This window comes from Bufo gargarizans, chromosome 1, assembly GCF_014858855.1.
Source record: "Bufo gargarizans isolate SCDJY-AF-19 chromosome 1, ASM1485885v1, whole genome shotgun sequence".
NCBI classification, from domain to species: domain Eukaryota; kingdom Metazoa; phylum Chordata; class Amphibia; order Anura; family Bufonidae; genus Bufo; species Bufo gargarizans.
The window spans coordinates 655,739,300-655,758,224 of NC_058080.1; the positions used below are offsets into that span (position 1 = coordinate 655,739,300).

General features: G+C 42.8%; 1 protein-coding gene across 2 annotated transcripts in view; it reads right to left on the reverse strand.

Moving 5' to 3' along the window:
* Positions 1–18,925, reverse strand: part of RASGRF2 (Ras protein specific guanine nucleotide releasing factor 2) — a 376,997-nt gene that overhangs the window by 79,927 nt on the left and 278,145 nt on the right. For both annotated transcript variants that reach the window (XM_044276023.1, XM_044276022.1), the window contains exons 11-15: positions 18,276–18,342; positions 12,764–12,900; positions 6,279–6,361; positions 2,902–3,150; positions 422–792 (exon numbers count right to left, since the gene is read on the reverse strand). In XM_044276023.1, the coding sequence (XP_044131958.1) occupies positions 422–792; positions 2,902–3,150; positions 6,279–6,361; positions 12,764–12,900; positions 18,276–18,342 (907 nt within the window). The remainder of the gene's footprint in view (positions 1–421; positions 793–2,901; positions 3,151–6,278; positions 6,362–12,763; positions 12,901–18,275; positions 18,343–18,925) is intronic.

The following is an 18,925-nucleotide window of genomic DNA, read 5'->3' on the forward strand; positions in this document are numbered from 1 at the left end:
TGTCCAAATTGTCAGAAGGTGGGACAACATAATTACGCAGGGACATGGCCAGCAATACCATAGTGTAGAGCAATATACTGCGCAGCTGAACCAAATACCACAGTGCACCACAAAATACTTCCACCTGCGCCACAATATTCAACTGTATCACTGTCCAGAGGATGTTAATACAGTTGAATTCAGGATGGCTGCTGCTGGCCAGGTGTGTAAGCAAGAATCAGATCAGATTATGAACATGGCTGGCGGCCGTGAAGAGGGCTTAGGTGGCCCTCATAGGTATCGGCCCACCAGGAAATTTCCTTGTAGGGTCTATAGCCAATCCGCCCCTGATACGGACTATCTACAAATGCTTTTGAACATTTTCTAACCTGTACAGTTCATCTTATTTTATCTACTGTATAGTGGGAGAACTTTTTGTTACCTCGGTGAATGCTCCTCCGTAGCTTGTTACACAGATCAATGCGTGGGTTCTCTGAATTCTCATCAATGCATCCAGGGCTTTGTTCCGGTGAGGAGGGTCCTTTACTGAGGTCTAAAGGTACTTTACCAGCGGTGGGTGGTGGAGAGGTTGCAGGGCTGAATACTGAGGTTGGGCTGCTTGCATTGGATGAGGTGGATAAGTCTAAAGCCCCAATTCGTGAATTTAAAGGGGAGTTTAGAGACAGTTTTCTTGCCCTGACAGGTGATGATGTTCTAGAAAGGGACAATGGAGGTGGAGAAGAAAACTTGCGGCAGAGATGTGGTGACTTCCCATCTAGGTTTTGGCTAGATGCGAAGAACAACTCTAGAGATCTACATTTCAAAAGAAGGAGAGCAAAATACTTGTAACTATACATGTTTATTCAGATTATTTCATGTTCTCATCAGATTAGTTGGTTGATTGGCTGGATTCAAATATTTCTATAAAAATCTTATAAAGACTGGAGACAGATTTACTAATTCAATAGCTGGGGTAAGCCCCAGATTTATCACAGTGGCTGATGGTGGAGGCTAAATTTGCTGAATGGCTACACACTTTATACCAACTATTGTCTGGCTTAGTTCGAGACAGACTTTTACCCTAGACTTAAGGTACAATTTTAAGAAGGAGATTTATCAAAACTGGTGGAAAAGGAAAACTGGCTTAGTTGCCCATAGAAATGAGATTGATCTTTTCATTTTCCAACGCATCTCTGAAAGATGAAAGGTTGAATCAGAGTGATTGCTATGGGCAACTAAGGCTACTTTCACACTTGTGTTCAGGGCGGATCCGCTCATATAATGCAGACGATGGGATCCGTTCAGAACGGATCAGTCTGCATTATATTGTAGAAAAAATTCTAAGTGTGAAAGTAGCCTCAGACGGATCCGTCCAGACTTTACATTGAAAGTCAATGGGGGACGGATCCGTTTGAAAATTGAGCCATGTAGTGTCAAATTCAAACGGACCCGTCCCCAGTGACTTACATTGTAAGTCTGGACGGATCAGTTTGCCTCCGCACGGCCAGGCGGACACCCGAACGCTGCAAGCAGCGTTCAGGTGTCCGCCTGCTGAGCGGAGGCCAAACGCTGCCAGACTGATGCATTCTGAGCGGATCCGCATCCACTCAGAATGCATTAGGGCCGTACGGATGCGTTCAGGGCCGCTTGTGAGAGCCTTCAAACGGAACTCACAAGCGGAGCCCCGAACGCTAGTGTGAAAGTAGCCTAAGCCAGTTTTCCTTTGCAACAGTTTTAATAAATCTACCCCTTTAAAATGGCATATATTAGGCCATGCCTCGTTTTCAGTAAGCTGTCCCTCGTTGTTGTAGGCAATTTTCCTAAACCTAAATGCACCATATTTGGTATAATTTATACTAGGATCTAGATGCACTCACATTAGAAAATGTGGGCCGTTGATTTTATCTTGAATCATAAATCTGCTATATGATTACCTCAGATATGTAACAGCCATGTGGTAAATTATCCAGAACCATCTAAATGAAACTACTTTTTCCATTTTAGGTACAGTCATACAGAAAAAGCTTAATTTGTTCGCCTACGTGTTTAAAACTGATGACCAATCTTCAGGATAAGGCTTCTTGCACACGAACGTATTTTCATTCAATGTCCGTTCCGTTTTTTTTTGCGGACCGTATACAGAACCATTCATTTCAATGGGTCCGCAAAAAAAATGGAAGGTACCCAGTGTGCATTACGTTTCCGTATTTCCGTTCCGCAAAAAAAGAGAACATGTCCTACTATTGTGCGCATTACGGACAAGGATAGTACAGTTCTATGAAGGGCCAGCTGTTCCATTCCGTAAAATACAGAATGCACACGGATGTCATCTGTATTTTTTGAGGATACTTTTTTTGCGGACTGCAAAATACATACGGTCGTGTGCAAGAGGCCTAAGTCATCAGTATCTGATTGGTGAGGGTCTGGCTCCCAACCCTCGACGCCCCCCCCCCTTACTGATCAGCTTTTTAAGGAGACCTTGGCACGCCGGTCAACATGGTGAGGTTATGTTCACGTGGACTAGGCTGGGGCTGACCTGCAACACCAAGCGCAACCACTATCCAATGGATGGCGCTGTGCTTGGTAAGCTGCGAAGAGGCTGGGGTGCTCACCTGAGTGCCATGGCATCTACAAACGGCTGATTGACGGGGGTCTTAGGTTCCTGTGATCTGATACTGATGACCTCTCCTGAAAATAGCTCATCAATAGCTCAGAAAATATTGGAAAAGCTATTTTATCATTTATTGATGCAAGCAGATAACTCCAGAATAGATACAGTATATGGTCTTTATAGATTGGTACTTACAACTGCAGTAATCATATGTATAATCCACTGTGACAAAGTGCAGATAAACCATGATCGTTATACTAGAAAAATAAGATGGCAAGCCAATTGGGGATCGGGCTATTGGAGTCAATTACCTGACTGGTATTGACGTGAAAGGTCTCTTGTAAATATCGGCTAGTTTTTCCAGCACTACAAAAGCGGTGGTAAATATCCTGTAGGTATGGAGGAAAGTATTGAGAAAATCAATGCTGAGGAAGCGCAAGTCAGTCAGTCTCTCCAGGAGACGCTCCACACTGGCGTAGCGGATCTGAGGAACCTTGCAGGAGTTCAGAGTTTTGCTGAAGAATATATCGATATCATCTCTGTGCAGTCTGGCGTCGGACCTGAAATACGAATAATACGTATAACTGAAACGTCAAATTCCTGTGCTTAGAAGCAGCAGAAAGTCAGTGGGTTGTATGCCGCAATTGCCATCATGGTTTTGGGGCATACAGACTGAGATCCAGGGTACAAACTCAGAAGTCCAAGCACAGTTCGTACTGTGGATACTTTGGCCCTTTAACCACTTGATGGTGGAACGATTTTCCATATTTACATTTTTGTTTTGACGGTCTTCTTGGAGCCATAGCTTTTTAAAAAAAAAATCTTTCACATAGCCGTATAAGGATTTTTTTTTTTGCGGGACAAATTGTACTTTCTAATGGCACCATTTAATATTGCATAGGATGTAGTGGGAAGCTGGAAAAATTTTTCCAAAATTGGTGGAATTGAAAAATGCAATTCCATCACAGTTTGATCACGTTTTTTGTTTACGGCGTTCACTATGCGGAAAACTGACTTGTGCACTTCATTCTCTGGGTCAGTACGATTACAGCGATAACACATTTGCATAGTTTCTCTTGCGTTTTAATACTGAAAAAATATAAAATAAAATAAACTTTGCCATTGCCATATTCTGACCCCTATAACTTTTTTGTGGTTATGTGTATGGAGCTGTGTGAAGGCTTATATTTTGCAGGGCGATCTGTACTTTTCATTGACACCATTTTGGGGTGTGTATAACTTTCTGATCACTTTTTATTCAATTTTTTGTGGGAAGTGAAGCAACCAAAAGATGAATTGTCCATCTTTTTTCCCCTTTTGCCGTATATTTTAATGGTACAGGGTTTTTCGCATGCAGAGATGCCCATGATGTTTATTGTATGTTTTTTTTACTTTTTTTTTTTTTTCTAGTTGCTCCTGCGCTTCTCCAACTCAGAACTGCCACAGACTAAGGGCCCATTCACACGACCGTATGTAAAGAACCGTAGCTGTTCCGCAATTTTGCGGAAGGTCTGCGGATCCATTCATTTCTATGGGCCCTCAAAAGATGCAGACAGCACACCGTGTGCCGTCCGCATCAGTTATTCCATACCGCGGCTCCGCAGAAAAGATAGAACATGTCCTATTCTTATCCGAAATTACGGACAAGAATAGGCATTTTTTTTATGGTTGCGGCCATGTGCGGTCCGCAAATTGCGGAACACACGTGGCCGGTGTCTGTGTTTTGCGGATCCACAAATTGCGGATCCGCAAAGCCATACGGTCGTGTGAACGGGCCTTAAGGCCTCATGCACGTGGCCGTTGGGCGGCCGTGGCCGCATTGCGGCCCGCATGTGCACCACGCATCACGGATGCGGACCCATTCACTTGAATAGGTTGGCAATTCTGTAGATGCAGAACGGAGTCACGGAACAGAACACGGAAGCACTACGGAGTGCTTCCGTGGTGTTTTTTTCCGTTGTTCCTCACTGCATATTGTGCGGCAACATCTGTGCAGCAGGCCGGACCCATTCAACTGAATGGGTCCGCATCTGTGATGCATGGTGCACACGGCCGGCAGCCGTGGATTGCCAACCCAGCGTTTGCGGGCCGCCCAACGGCCGTGTGCATGAGGCCTAAAGCTGTATTTAGACACAGTGAGGAGAAGCCAATTGTCGGGAAGCGTTCCTTCCCCACAGTTGGCTGCTTGTTAGGCCTCCTGCACACGAACATATGCGCCCCATGGTCATGCTGCGGCCGGCAAAATGCAGGCCGCAATGCACGAACACCGTCCGTGGGGCAGCCGCAGCGGATCACAGACCCATTCACTTTAATGGGTCCGCAATCTGGCCGTTCCGCAAAAAGATAGGACATGTTCTATCTTTTTGCTGAACGGAAGTGCGGGACGAAACCCCACGGAAGCACTCCGTAGTGCTTCCATAAGGTTCCGTTCTGTGCTTCCGTTCCGCATCTCCGGATTTGCGAACCCATTGAAGTGAAGGGGTCCGCATCCGTGATGTGGAATGCCCACGGAACGGTGCCCGTGTATTGCGGGTCTGCAATACGGCCACGGAGCGCACACATTAGTGTGCAATAGGCCTTAGGTGGAGGTGTAGATCACCTCTACAGCTGCTGCTATCGCTCGTTCTCATACATAATCATTGCTCCTGGGCAGCAGATCGCTGTTTAGACAAGACGATCTGCTGCCTGGGAAGGATTACTGAGGTGTTCGCACCTCCAATCACTTCACACGATGAGCGAGAATTTCGGGTGATCTGCAGCACCTTTAAACGGGCCGATCATTGGGAACAAGCATTCGTACAAACATGCTTTCAATTTCCAGATAATCAGCCTGATATTCGGGGGATGGGGAATAAGCTCTCTGACTACTTTGGGGGATGGGGATGGCGAATCTGAATCTGATTATGTATGTGGGGGGTGAGAACAGGACATGATTGGTGCATGGGGGTGAGCACTGATTGTTATTATTACGGGGGTGACCAGTATATGGGGCACACGTGTATGGCGGACAGTAGTGGGGGAGGGCAGTTAAAATGATTAAAGGCTGCTCTTCCCCACCGTCACTAAGCATATGGTTGGTGAGGGGGTCTTCCATATACTGGTCGGATTCAGATGAACAGTAACATGCTTTATTGTCCATATATTTGCCCGGAAAGCAATTATTCTAAAAACGTCTTAAAACCGTGCAAGTCAGGCAATGTTGTTGAGAATATGGAGACGTAGCTAGTAAATACCTGGTTTATGTCACATGTTTGTGTTATAGGATTTTCCAGTACTTAGATATTGATGGCCTATAATATCATTGAGGGTCCAACACCTGCACCTCCACCGAGCTGCTGGCACCGGAAACTATACAGTGGATGGAAGGCTCTACCCCCTGTGTAGTGTCTGATTGCTGCCCCCTGGCACGGTCACTACATGGTGGATGGAGCCGTCTGCTTCTGGCCTTGTTCACTGTATAGTTTCCGGCACCAGAAACTGTACCCTGGAAAACCTCTTTAATATCCAGATCGTTGACAAGTTACATTCTGCTGCAGCCAGTTTTCCATGTCTGCAGGACTTCTCCAGAGCTGCACCTCTAATTAGTACATGGCTGCAATACTCTATGGCTATGCCATACACATTATGTATGATATTTCCACTCCTGGGTGAATGCGTACGTATGGGTTAATTGGGAATGACTTCTTACCTGATCATGTGTGGCACTGTAACCTTTGAGTTCTCCTCAAACACATTGCTCATTAAACCATTGCATCGTATATTCTCAATGCACTGTCAAAACAATGAAACCAGCACATAGTTAGCATGATTGCTTGAACTTAAATTTTTAACATTGGAATTGTCTTGCCTTAAAGGGCAGCTCTGCTCCAAAACAAAAAAATCCTCACAGGCCATTTAGTGAGAAGTTGTAACATTTCTGCTAGCTGAGCTGTGAAGTTGTTCTGACCTTTTCTCCAGGGTAATGGCTAAAAAACATATGCAAGACACATCTGCACTTCTCCCAACAGACTATGCACAGAGATTATAGTTTCCTCACTCCTTCTGCTCACATATAACATGACATCAAGCTTTGCTTTCTGGTCCCCTAAACTCTGCAGATCTCCTGCGTCTCTCCCGTTTCTTCCCTTTTCTAGAAAATAATGTTGTAATTTGATCTTTTGACTCTTTGTCGTAGTTCTTTAACGGAGGTCTGGCACCTTCAAAATCTGTTTAAAAATAAGCCTACCACATTATAAGGTAGGCTCTTGAGACATAACCCTAGGTAGTGGTTTTGTGAAAATCCGGTTCTCTAATCCTGAGAAATGCTTCTTCTTATTTTATGCTAATAAGGTTTCCTGTGCACCGTCAGCAGGGCAGCTCCAAACGGTGAACCGGACTTCCCTTGCACCATCGATACCCGCTATGAAATCTCAGGGACCGTCACTGAAACAAAGCAAGGAAGTCCTGGGGAGCTTTACTTGCAGAGAGATGGTGCACAGAGTAGAGTAGGCCCTACTCAAGATGTACTGAAAAGCATAATTACATGAAAATAAAAAGAAGCTTTTCTCAACATTAGCAGACTGGATTTTTAGAAGAAATGTATGGTCATGTTTTGGCACCTATCCTACACAGTGATTCTGGAGGTGGAGTGATATGCCATAAATGTCTGACATGGCTTTAACCCTTTAAGCAAGGTATGTGTGCTTCATGGCAGCTGACATGACTGCTGAATATATCTTTGGGGCGTAATGGCGTACCACAAGACATCAAGAGTCTTATCTGTGTGTACATGGTTGCTCCCCAGCCATCATCTGTAATCAAATCCTCAATCTCTAATGATAATGAGATGACTCTGCTGACTCGGTTCCTGTCTACACAGCAAAGATCAAGGGGTTATTCCAGAATGATCATCCATCTACAGGATATGCAGAAAGTGTCTGTTTCGTGGGACTGTGAGCTTGCGTGCTGCCTCCCCATTCAAACTCTACAGGACTGCTGGAGCTAGCCAGGCACTGTATTTGGCTATCTTTGACTGTCCCACTAAATTTGACCACTACTCAATCATTCTAGAACAACCTCTTTTAAAAAGTTACAGGCATACAGTGAATATCAGTATATTGTGTGCACTACAGTGGCCAGGCTGAAAACTGGAATATTTCAGTGTTTAAATATGGATAGTCAAATACATTTAAAAATAAAATGTCATAAAATTCTATGTAATTTATAGATTCCTGCGTAATTTGTTGGCGTTATATAAATAAAGATTATTATTAGAGATTATTATATTTAAAATAGTTTTTTTCCATTTCTTCTTAAAGGGACACTGACAGGCCCAAAAAGCATATTTAGTGGTATATATGACAGTATAGGTCTTATAAAGGGTATTAGAATCATCTAAGTATCCCCCCTGTCCGCCTCATAAATACAGTAATCTGAAGTTTTATAACCTGCTTTCCTGGTGTTCAATCTGCCCAAGGGGCGGTGCTTCATATCAACTTGCGCCTAGCCAGCCTCGCCACAACTGCCGTTTGAAGCGCCGCCCAGCTCATCAATATTCACTGAGCTGGGCGGCTACTCTGAAGCGCTGTACTAGTGTCCCCGGCCATCTTCAGCGCATGCGCCCGGCACCCTCACTGGCCGGGATCGCATCGTGCGTCTGCTTTATGCGCATGCGCCGGGCACAGCGCATGCGCATAAAGTGAGGGTGCCGGGCGCATGCGCTGAAGATGGCCGGGGACACTAGTACAGCGCTTCAGAGTAGCCGCCCAGCTCAGTGAATATTGATGAGCTGGGCGGCGCTTCAAACGGCAGTTGTGGCGAGGCTGGCTGGGCGCAAGTTGATATGAAGCACCGCCCCTTGGGCAGATTGAACACCAGGAAAGCAGGTTATAAAACTTCAGATTACTGTATTTATGAGGCGGACAGGGGGGATACTTAGATGATTCTAATACCCTTTATAAGACCTACACTGTCATATATACCCCTAAATATGCTTTGTGGGCCTGTCAGTGTCCCTTTAAGCCACATATGCACCTTCAGTATTTTAGTAGATTCATTTTCTTCTCTATATACTTGTCTATGCAATATAAAAAATAATTTTTCCCTACTTCCTCTTACCTACGGACAGCAGTAAAAAGAATAAGTAATCTCTAAATCGCTCTGGTTTTCCAGCTCCTGTATTTGTAATATTAAGGCAATAATGAAGCTAGATGAATATGCATGATTATGAGCATGAAGGGAATTATAAACTCTGAATACATTTCAAGTTCTAATACATGGATAGGTAGGATATTGTATAATCAGTATCTATTGTGTGTTTTCACAAAGACCTTGATCTATCTTGTAATAATTATAACACAGTAGGTGAGGACCCACTGCATCACTGAACGGATTTGAATTAGAGCTGCTCCTAAGGGTGTTATCTAAGAGCTGTATTACATTAAGAGATTTTGTAGGTGTAGTGCCCTGGAGCAGGGGTACTTTGACGTTTGGACATTTGTCCAACAGGCTTTACAAACTGTTGTTAGCGATTATCTGGCCGACCATCGGTCACTGTAATAAAGCCTTAAGTGGCCCCCTTAGTCTTCACTTTTTCACCCCTATACAGGGATGTGATCTCTGCTGCAGTGGAACCACCAGGTCGCTACCTCTTGGAATAGTCTCTGGTCAGTGTTAGACTGTTGTGCCAGTTAAAAACATTCTGGGGGCCAGCTGTAGAGATACATGCAAATAGCACCTGACCCTCATTCGCAAATCTCTAAAACTATGCAAACACATTTTTTCAGTAGTAACCCGCTGTCTAGATTGTGCTTCAGACCATTCCGTCCTGGACAACCTGTCCATATCATGTTGATGTCAGCTACCTCATGCATCTATACTAATGAACTCGGTAATATCAAATAATCTAACCATTTTTTTCATATAAGACATAGGGTAGGTGAGATGCTGTAAGCATTTCTGTATGTAGTGCAGTCTGTCTACTGTGCCATTTTCCATATGTGCAGGGTGTGGGAGACTAGAAAACCAATCTTGCTCAGGGGTTTATCGGGGATTCACCTGTTCCCCTGTGGGCCAATTCTGAGCTTGGTCTCTGTTCAGTAACAGTATGTGGCAATAAAAAAGGAAGGGCAGAATTGTAGCCAGTGTACGAGCCAAAGTCAGGATGGGCAGAGTTTGTTCAATCCGATGAACAGGGCAAAGGTCAGACGGGCAGCACAGGGTCAGTACAATAAACAGGCAGAGGTCAGTAGAGGCTGAACATGTACAATACAGATTTAAGTTAGACATGGAAGATCAGACTGCTATAACATTTTTGCATGGACTTGAAAGCTTGGTAACCTTTTTGCTTAGGCATCCTTCCACTTAGGACACAGGCAGTGGCTTTTAATGGACTATAGATGGAAGAGGCAACCTGTAGCCACAGCATGGAATGGACAGGCTGAATACTACGCAACATGGATCAGGAAAGATTTAGTCTCTTGCCAGATCTGGAGAAAATCTGTGGGGTAGACTCAGTGGCTAGTACCAGGGGAGACTGGAACAGGAAATGGAATACGCAGATGTAGACCATATACAATAAATATGGAGACTTGCCAGTAGCCTTGCCTGATAGGTTGTTATATGAAAACTTGGCCCAGGGAACCAAAGATAAACAATCATTGTGCCAAGAAGAAATGAAGTGAGGCAACTAACTCTCCAGTACCTGACTAACTCAATCCACCTGCCCACTGGACTGAGTATGGTATGCTGAGGTGGACTGAGTATGGTATGCTGAGGAGTCCAACTTGACAACAAGCAATCAAAAGAGGCCTCCACTCCTTCAAGGCCAACTTGATGTCTGTCAGTCCACAGTCTCCAATGGTGTAATTATGCTGAGCAGAGAAAAAGCTGAGTCATCACCACTCCAGGACCCACGGAGGAGGCATCTACCTCCAAGAAAAATTGCCTGGTGGCATCAATACAATACAAAATGGATGCCAATGAGAAGGCTAAACTCTGTTTGAGAGACTAGAATGAAGGGTTGGCCTCAGCTGTCCATTCTTTGGAGTTTACCCCCTTCCTGGTGAAAGTGGAGATAGGCACAGGGTGCCTGGAAAAGTGTAGGTTAATATGCCAATAATAATTAGCAAAGCGCAACAACCACTGGATGCTCTGAGGCCCTGGGAATGGGGCCAATTAAGAACCATAGACAGCTGCTTAGGGTTCATCTCCAGACCATGGTCAAAGTTCCAAGAAAAGGAAGAGATCTTTTTTAAAGATACACATCTCAAACTTGGTATAGAACCTGTTCTCTTGCAGACACTGTGGAACAACACGTACATTCTTTCAATGTGATGTTGAGTAAATCAAGATGTCGGTCGTCTAGATATACCACCACACTAATGTAGAATAAGATCCTATCCCTATGGATCCTACCAAAAAGTTCAGAAATCAAGGGAATGGGTATTATCTCTTCACATCCTACATACTTATCCTATGGATAACAGAACAGCTACTCTTCACATACCAGGGAAGAACAATGTAAATTTTCATAAACCTGTGAAATATGTTCTAGGGTTTTGGAACATGGATTTTGCCTTTGAAAGTGGTTGAAAGTACATGTTCAAGGAATGCATTAATGTCCACGAAAAATGTAAATCTGATGCTGTTAACACAATTCAGGGTGCACATGTATTTATTTTACTCACTTATATAGTGCTGACATATGCTGCAGCACTTTACAGACATTAATCATCACTCGCTGTCCACAATGGAGCTCACTATAAGTCACTATTAGTATGTCTTTAGAGTGTGAGAAGAAACCAGAGTACCGAAACCCATACAAACACGGGGAGAACATACAAACTCCATGCAGATGTTGTCTTTGGTTGGATTTGAACCTAGGACCTGTGCTGTGGGCAGGGCAGTAGCTAGCACTGTGACCGTGTGGAGTCCTGGGTTCAAATCTGACCAAGGTTATCATCTGCATGTGTTTCCTCCCATACTCCAAATCATACAGATAGGTCCATCAGAATTCAGATTGTGATGTAATGGAGACAGGAACTGATGTGAGTGAAGACAGCACTTTTTTATTCTTAAAGAATACATGTGGTTGTTTAACTTGGCATGTACACACTGGTGTAATGGCTTTCATTTCTAAGGACAGACCTCTGACAGACCCCCACTGACTTTTTATTTATTTATTGGATTTTCATGAAAACTTAGCATATATAAACCCCTCAAAAACAATTCTCCTAGGAGCAGAAATGAGAAATAGAATATTCAGGAATCTAAAATTGTCTTTATGAGAATATACCCCAAAATACATGGCTACGCATGTAGTAGTCCTTTTCTGGAAATGCAATGTAGAAGTACACATATAAAGTCCAAGTGCAGAGCGAAAATTAGGGTTGGAATCAACACACTATTCTAAAAAAATCAAGCTTTGATCCCCTCTATTAGTCAAATTCTTTCCTATAAGCAGAAAATTATCAAATGGACTTCTCTGGGGGTAGCTCGAACACAGGCATGTATCTTATATTGCTTCGGACTTTATGTCTGCCTTACATTTTACATACACCCCTTTCTTTCTAATTGTCATTTTTTGTAAAAGACATTCAGAAATAGTGTGAGGATTCAATTCAATCTGAAACAGCAAATTATTTTCTTGCCGAGTACAACATTTTAAGGCTGCCCCCAATAAGCCCCTATTGACGTTTAATACGACATTTAGTTTTTTCTTCCATTTTTATGGCAAGAACTGTACAATAGTGATACAAAATTATTGACAAGCTGTGAATGCATGCATGCAGGACACATACTGTATGTTATAGTGTATGACAGGAGTCAGCAACCACTGACACTCCAGCTGTTGTGAAACTACAATTCCCTGCATGATCCATTGACTTCTGTGGAAGTTCCTACAAGAGCTGAGCAAATGTGCATGCTGGGAGATGTAGTTGCAGAACAGCTGGAGTGCTGGAGGTTGCTAACCTCTGGTATACTCAGAGTTGTTATTACAAAGTGATTGCAAGTCGCCACTAAAACAGACGACAGGGGAGATGACAGGTCCTCTTAAAGTTTCTGGTCAGTTGTAAACAAAGTTGAGCAGTGTTACCTATTCCAAGACTTCTGCTTGTCTCTAAAAGTATCTGGGGTATTGGATCCTTTTATTATGTTGGTAAATATTAAAGGTGGATAAATGACAATACATACCTGACTGATATCACTGGTCCAAGCTGCTTTCTCTTGACGTGATGGAGCCAACAGAACCACGGTGAAAGGTGTAGCATCTACAGGTTCCACCACAATCTTAAAATCCAGGTGGCCAAACACATATCCAGACCCCTTTGCTTGAGAGATCAAAGTTATGATTACAAAAAATGCAGATACGGAAGACATACAGCAGAACACAAACGAGAATAGTGTCTCAGCAGGTCCTGAATCACACAACTCTATAAAAATCATGGAAAATGTTTGCGATTATTGGAATTCATTTGCATATTGTATAAAACTATATAAGCATATAATACATGATGATATGTAATCATAATCTTGATAAAATATCTTAACCCCAGGGCAATTACTATCACCCTACCAACCGTGGACTAATCACTGATGCTACCACCAGCTGATGACTTCAAATCTAGACTGTTGTCGATATGTGCATACAATGATCTTGACAAGCAGTATGCTGCATTCACATCTGCACTGATACAAAGGCATAGTAAATCAAGGGAAAGATCTGAGGCTCTATGACCAGCATAATGATATAGACTGCAATAGAATACGTGCACGTCTCTTACCAAATGTTGACAAGAGATAAATGACTAGTTATAGCATCTGGTTCTGTGGACAGGACACCTGGTGGCCCCACAGTTTAACAATTAAAATATGTTCTAGGGTTTTGGAACATGGATTTTGCCCTTGAAAGTGGTTGAAAGTACCTGTTCAAGGAATGCATTAATGTCCAAGAAAAACGTAAATCTGATGCCGTTAACATAATTCAGGGTGCACATGTATTTATTTTACTCACTTATATAGTGCTGACATATGCTGCAGCACTTTACAGACATTATCATCACTTGCTGTTATCAATGGAGGTCACTATAAGTTACCATCAGTATGTCTATAGAGTGTGAGAAGAAACCAGAGTACCGAAACCCATACAAACACGGGGAGAACATACAAACTCCATGCAGATGTCTTCTTTGGTTGGATTTGAACCTAGGACCACCACGCTACCACATCAGCATACTATACCAAAATATTTTATATACATTCTTTAATTAGTAATTTGAACAGGTGAAGCATTAAAAGGGTTTTCTGGGAGTACAATATTGATGGTCTATCCTCAGGATAGGTCATAAATATCTGTTCATGGGGGTACAACTCCCGACAACCTGGTCAATCGGATGTCTGAAGAGGTTGCAACGCTATACTGAGTGGTGTGGCCTCTTCTTACACCAGTTCACATTCATTGGTCACAAGGCCTAGCACATCTCAGTCCCATTCAAGTGAATGGGGATGAGCGCTATATCACGCACAGCCACTATACAATGTACTGCACTGTTCTTGGTATACTGTAAGGAGGCTGCATTTCTCCCGAGAGCGCCGTGGCCTCTTTAAACAGTTGACTGGCAAGGATGCTGGGAGTAGGACCCACACAGATTAGATATTGATGACCCATTCTTCTGGAAAACCCTGTTAATATAAAAAAAAGCCAAAAGTACATAGTAGCACTATAGGAAGGTATAATTGTAATGTGGTGCATGGAATGCAATTTTAAATTAGATTGCATGGATGTGCATGTTCTTTCTTGTGGTTGTCAGGGGCGTGGATGATTGTGACCCCAGCTTTAAAATAAAAATCTTAAATATTACATAATCTTGCTATTGTATAGTTAAAGGGGTTTATATACATTTTTTAATTAGTAATTTGAACAGGTGAAGCATTAAAAGGGTTTTCTGGGAGTACAATATTGAAACTTTTTAACTGATTACCCATCCATCTTCAGTATCTGACTGGTGGGTGGGGGTCCGACACCTGGGTCTTTCGATGATCAGCTGTTTGAAAAGGTTTGAATGGGGCTGAGCTGTGCCTAGGCCATGTGAGCGATGAACGTGACGTCACTGGTCTAGAGAAAGCTGCATGAAGACCACGTTGCTCGCAGGCGTGCCTCAACCTTCTCAAACAGTTCGGCAGGGGTCCCGCGTGTCAGACCCTTCAGACATCCAATCCAGAGGATAGGTCATCAATTATAAAGTCTAGGAAAACCCCTTTAAATTTAATTATATAAATATATGTTGTGTGCTGTCAATCTAAATTTATTATCCAAAAACAGTGACAAGTCGTGTAGTCGGATTTGGGTGGTGGGAGCTGGAGCGTGGAAAAAAAAAAGAACGTGTGGCTTACCAACTCCACAGCCCTGACTCTGAGTTTCTTCTGGTTATTCTTATCAGCATGTTAAGCATGGGAATAAAGGGGGTGTCTGGGATTAATGACAAGAGTCTCCCTTTTCTAGATACTGCATTTCTGCAGTTTACTACTTCTTATTGAGTCGTCGTGTGATGATCGTCACCACCCGCTCTCCTAAATACATTTCCTGTCATCACTTTCAAACTAGTTTTTAATTAGACTTATTAAAATGCTATATTTATATATATATATATATATATATATATGTATATACAGTACAGACAAAAAGTTTGGACACACCTTCTCATTCAAAGAGTTTTCTTTATTTTCATGACTCTGAAAATTGGAGATTCACACTGAAGGCATCAAAACTATGAACTAACACATGTGGAATTATATACATAACAAAAAAGTGTGAAACAACTGAAAATATGTCATATTCTAGGTTCTTCAAAGTAGCCACCTTTTGCTTTGATTACTGCTTTGCACACTCTTGGCATTCTCTTGATGAGCTTCAAGAGGTAGTCACCTGAAATGGTTTTCACTTCACAGGTGTGCCCTGTCAGGTTTAATAAGTGGGATTTCTTGCCTTATAAATGGGGTTGTGGAGAAGTCAGGTGGATACACAGCTGATAGTCCTACTGAATAGACTGTTAGAATTTGTATTATGGCAAGAAAAAAGCAGCTAAGTAAAGAAAAACGAGTGGCCATCATTACTTTAAGAAATGAAGGTCAGTCAGTCCGAAAAATTGGGAAAACTTTGAAAGTGTCCCCAAGTGCAGTCACAAAAACCATCAAGCGCTACAAAGAAACTGGCTCACATGCGGACCGCCCCAGGAAAGGAAGACCAAGAGTCACCTCTGCTGCGGAGGATAAGTTCATCCGAGTCACCAGCCTCAGAAATCGCAGGTTTTACAGCAGCTCAGATTAGAGACCAGGTCAATGCCACACAGAGTTCTTGCAGCAGACACATCCCTAGAACAATTGTTAAGAGGAGACTGTGAATCAGGCTTTCATGGTAGAATATCTTCTAGGAAACCACTGCTAAGGACAGGCAACAAGCAGAAGAGACTTGTTTAGGCTAAAGAACACAAGGAATGGACATTAGAACAGTGGAAATCTGTGCTTTGGTCTGATGAGTCCAAATTTGAGATCTTTGGTTCCAACCACCGTGTCTTTGTGCGATGCAGAAAAGGTGAACGGATGGACTCTACATGCCTGGTTCCCACCGTGAAGCATGGAGGAGGAGGTGTGATGGTGTAGGGGTGCTTTGCTGGTGACACTGTTGGGGATTTATTCAAAATTGAAGGCATACTAAACCAGCATGGCTACCAAAGCATCTTGCAGCGGCATGCTATTCCATCCGGTTTGCGTTTAGTTGGACCATAATTTATTTTTCAACAGGACAATGACCCCAAACACACCTCCAGGCTGTGTAAGGGCTATTTGACCATGAAGAAGAGTGATGGGGTGATGCGCCAGATGACCTGGCCTCCACAGTCACTGGACCTGAACCCAATCGAGATGGTTTGGGGTGAGCTGGACCGCATAGTGAATGCAAAAGGGCCAACAAGTGCTAAGCATCTCTGGGAACTCCTTCAAGACTGTTGGAAGACCATTTCAGGTGACTACCTCTTGAAGCTCATCAAGAGAATGCCAAGAGTGTGCAAAGCAGTAATCAAAGCAAAAGGTGGCTACTTTGAAGAACCTAGAATATGACATATTTTCAGTTGTTTCACACTTTTTTGTTATGTATATAATTCCACATGTGTTAATTCATAGTTTTGATGCTTTCAGTGTGAATCTACAATTTTCATAGTCATGAAAATAAAGAAAACTCTTTGAATGAGAAGGTGTGTCCAAACTTTTGGCCTGTACTGTATATATATATATATATATATATATATATCTATATCTATATGTGAGGGGTAGGTTGCACTTGTTATAAGATATACCCAGTGCCCAAAAATACTTACTGTAGGTTGTCAATTCTAATATACTTCTGCTGTACATTACTGTTAATGTCAGCACAGGCTACATAACCACACTTGTATAATGTGAACATGTTTTTTTTAAATATAAGCACATACTGTTTAATGCTAATTCCTAAAATTACCATGAAAGGAAAGATACAGACATATTTTTCAATGTGCCATCAATTAGCCCCAGCTATGGCAGTGACCCAGTGGGGTGGCAGACACCATAAAATAAGCATCTCCTGGAGCGCAGCTAATGAAGTGGCATTGATAGATTCAATATCAGTTAGGGGCCTGTCATAGTCTACCTCACATCATTTATATAGTGACGGAGACAAGACAACATGTGGAGACCAGACAAGAGACTGAAATGCTCAAATACAAACTTTATTTGATCTTTTCCACCACATAACAGAATAGGTTACATACATTCTAATTCTTGACACTACTTTCTGGATTGAGAAGGCACCTTGACCCTGATACAAAATTCATAACCCCCCCCCCATCTCCACAAGTATTAAGTAGTCTTGTGGCAAAGGAGGCGTTGGACCTCAGGCACCAGGCATTGGTGTAACTGACCGGAATAACAGCATGAACACCGTTAAATGGGTTTTCCTGGCGCACAATACTGATGTCACCAATATAATCTCGTGGGGGACTGTCTCTCGCAACCCCCGCCGATCAACTGTTTGAAAGGGCTGCTGCACTTTGACAAGCACCGCGGCCTCCTCACAGCATACCATGCACATAGTGGTGGTGCTTTGTCCCATTCGCTTTAATTGGACTCAGCTGTACATCGGCCATGTGGTCAATTATTATGACGTCAGAGGCGCAGGACTCAACAGCCATAGCCTCTTCAAACAGCTGATTAGCAGAGGTGACGAGAGTCGGACCCCTATAATCAGATACTGACGATCTGTCCGGAGGATGGGTCATCAATATTTTACTCCAGGAAAATCCCTTTAATATTTGAATATGTGTACTCAAATATGTTTCCTCAAACTGAAGTCCTACAACTGACAGTTTAACATAAAAAAACAATTCACAGCAAGTATAAAATATACCAAATATATATCCATTTTCTGTACATTTATATGTGTCCACCATCTATTATGGACAAGGTATTGAAAAAAATCTTAGAGAGCTCACAATTGTTAATGCTTCATAAAATATGTGATCACCCCATAAAAAGCAATTGTTTATTGGGTGATCTGTGATATGTTACACAGACAGTGATCGGGTAATCACACGATCGTTCCTGATCCTTGACCAATGTAAAGGGGCCATTACAAACAGTGGTCTAGTAGATGAAGTAAAAGGGCAGTGTTACTTACAGTCATCATCACTAATCTCTGCTTCTTCAATCAGTGTACATTCGATCAGAGAAAGGACCCCACCTGTCTGGACAAACAGAACGCCATAATAGTAATGCAAACGAAATGACTGGATGAGCTGCATGCTGAAATGAATGACACAGACATGCTGATTCAGAGGCGACCCAGCAGGACTTCCATCACTGGAGATGATAGTAAAGTAACAGCAGGTCTGGTGGCGCTTACCTAAAGTCTTCCATACACTATAGACTGTTGACAGCCAAGTCCACCGTTTTCGGTGGGAGAGCCTGAAATCTAATGTGTATGGAGAGCTCTAGGCTCTCCCCTGAAGATGACCTTGAAGAAGAGAAGGATAGGGCGTGTTGAATTTTAACACCCGATCCTTTTTGTCACCGGGAGATAAGCCATTTTTGGCCAAAATCTATTGTGTGGGCACCCTTACACATAACAGACTTTAGTATCATTTCATCGATGTACAAGAGCACTGTGGGCACGACTTAGGAGACCTGAAAATGAGCCCCTGTGAGGCCAGATTAAAGCATACACTATGGAGGTTATTAGGCATATTTCTGACGCAGATTGTGGTGCATTTTCCTATTGCCCCAGATTCCCCAACTATCAGAACTCTATGCTGCAGAAGTCCAGACTGC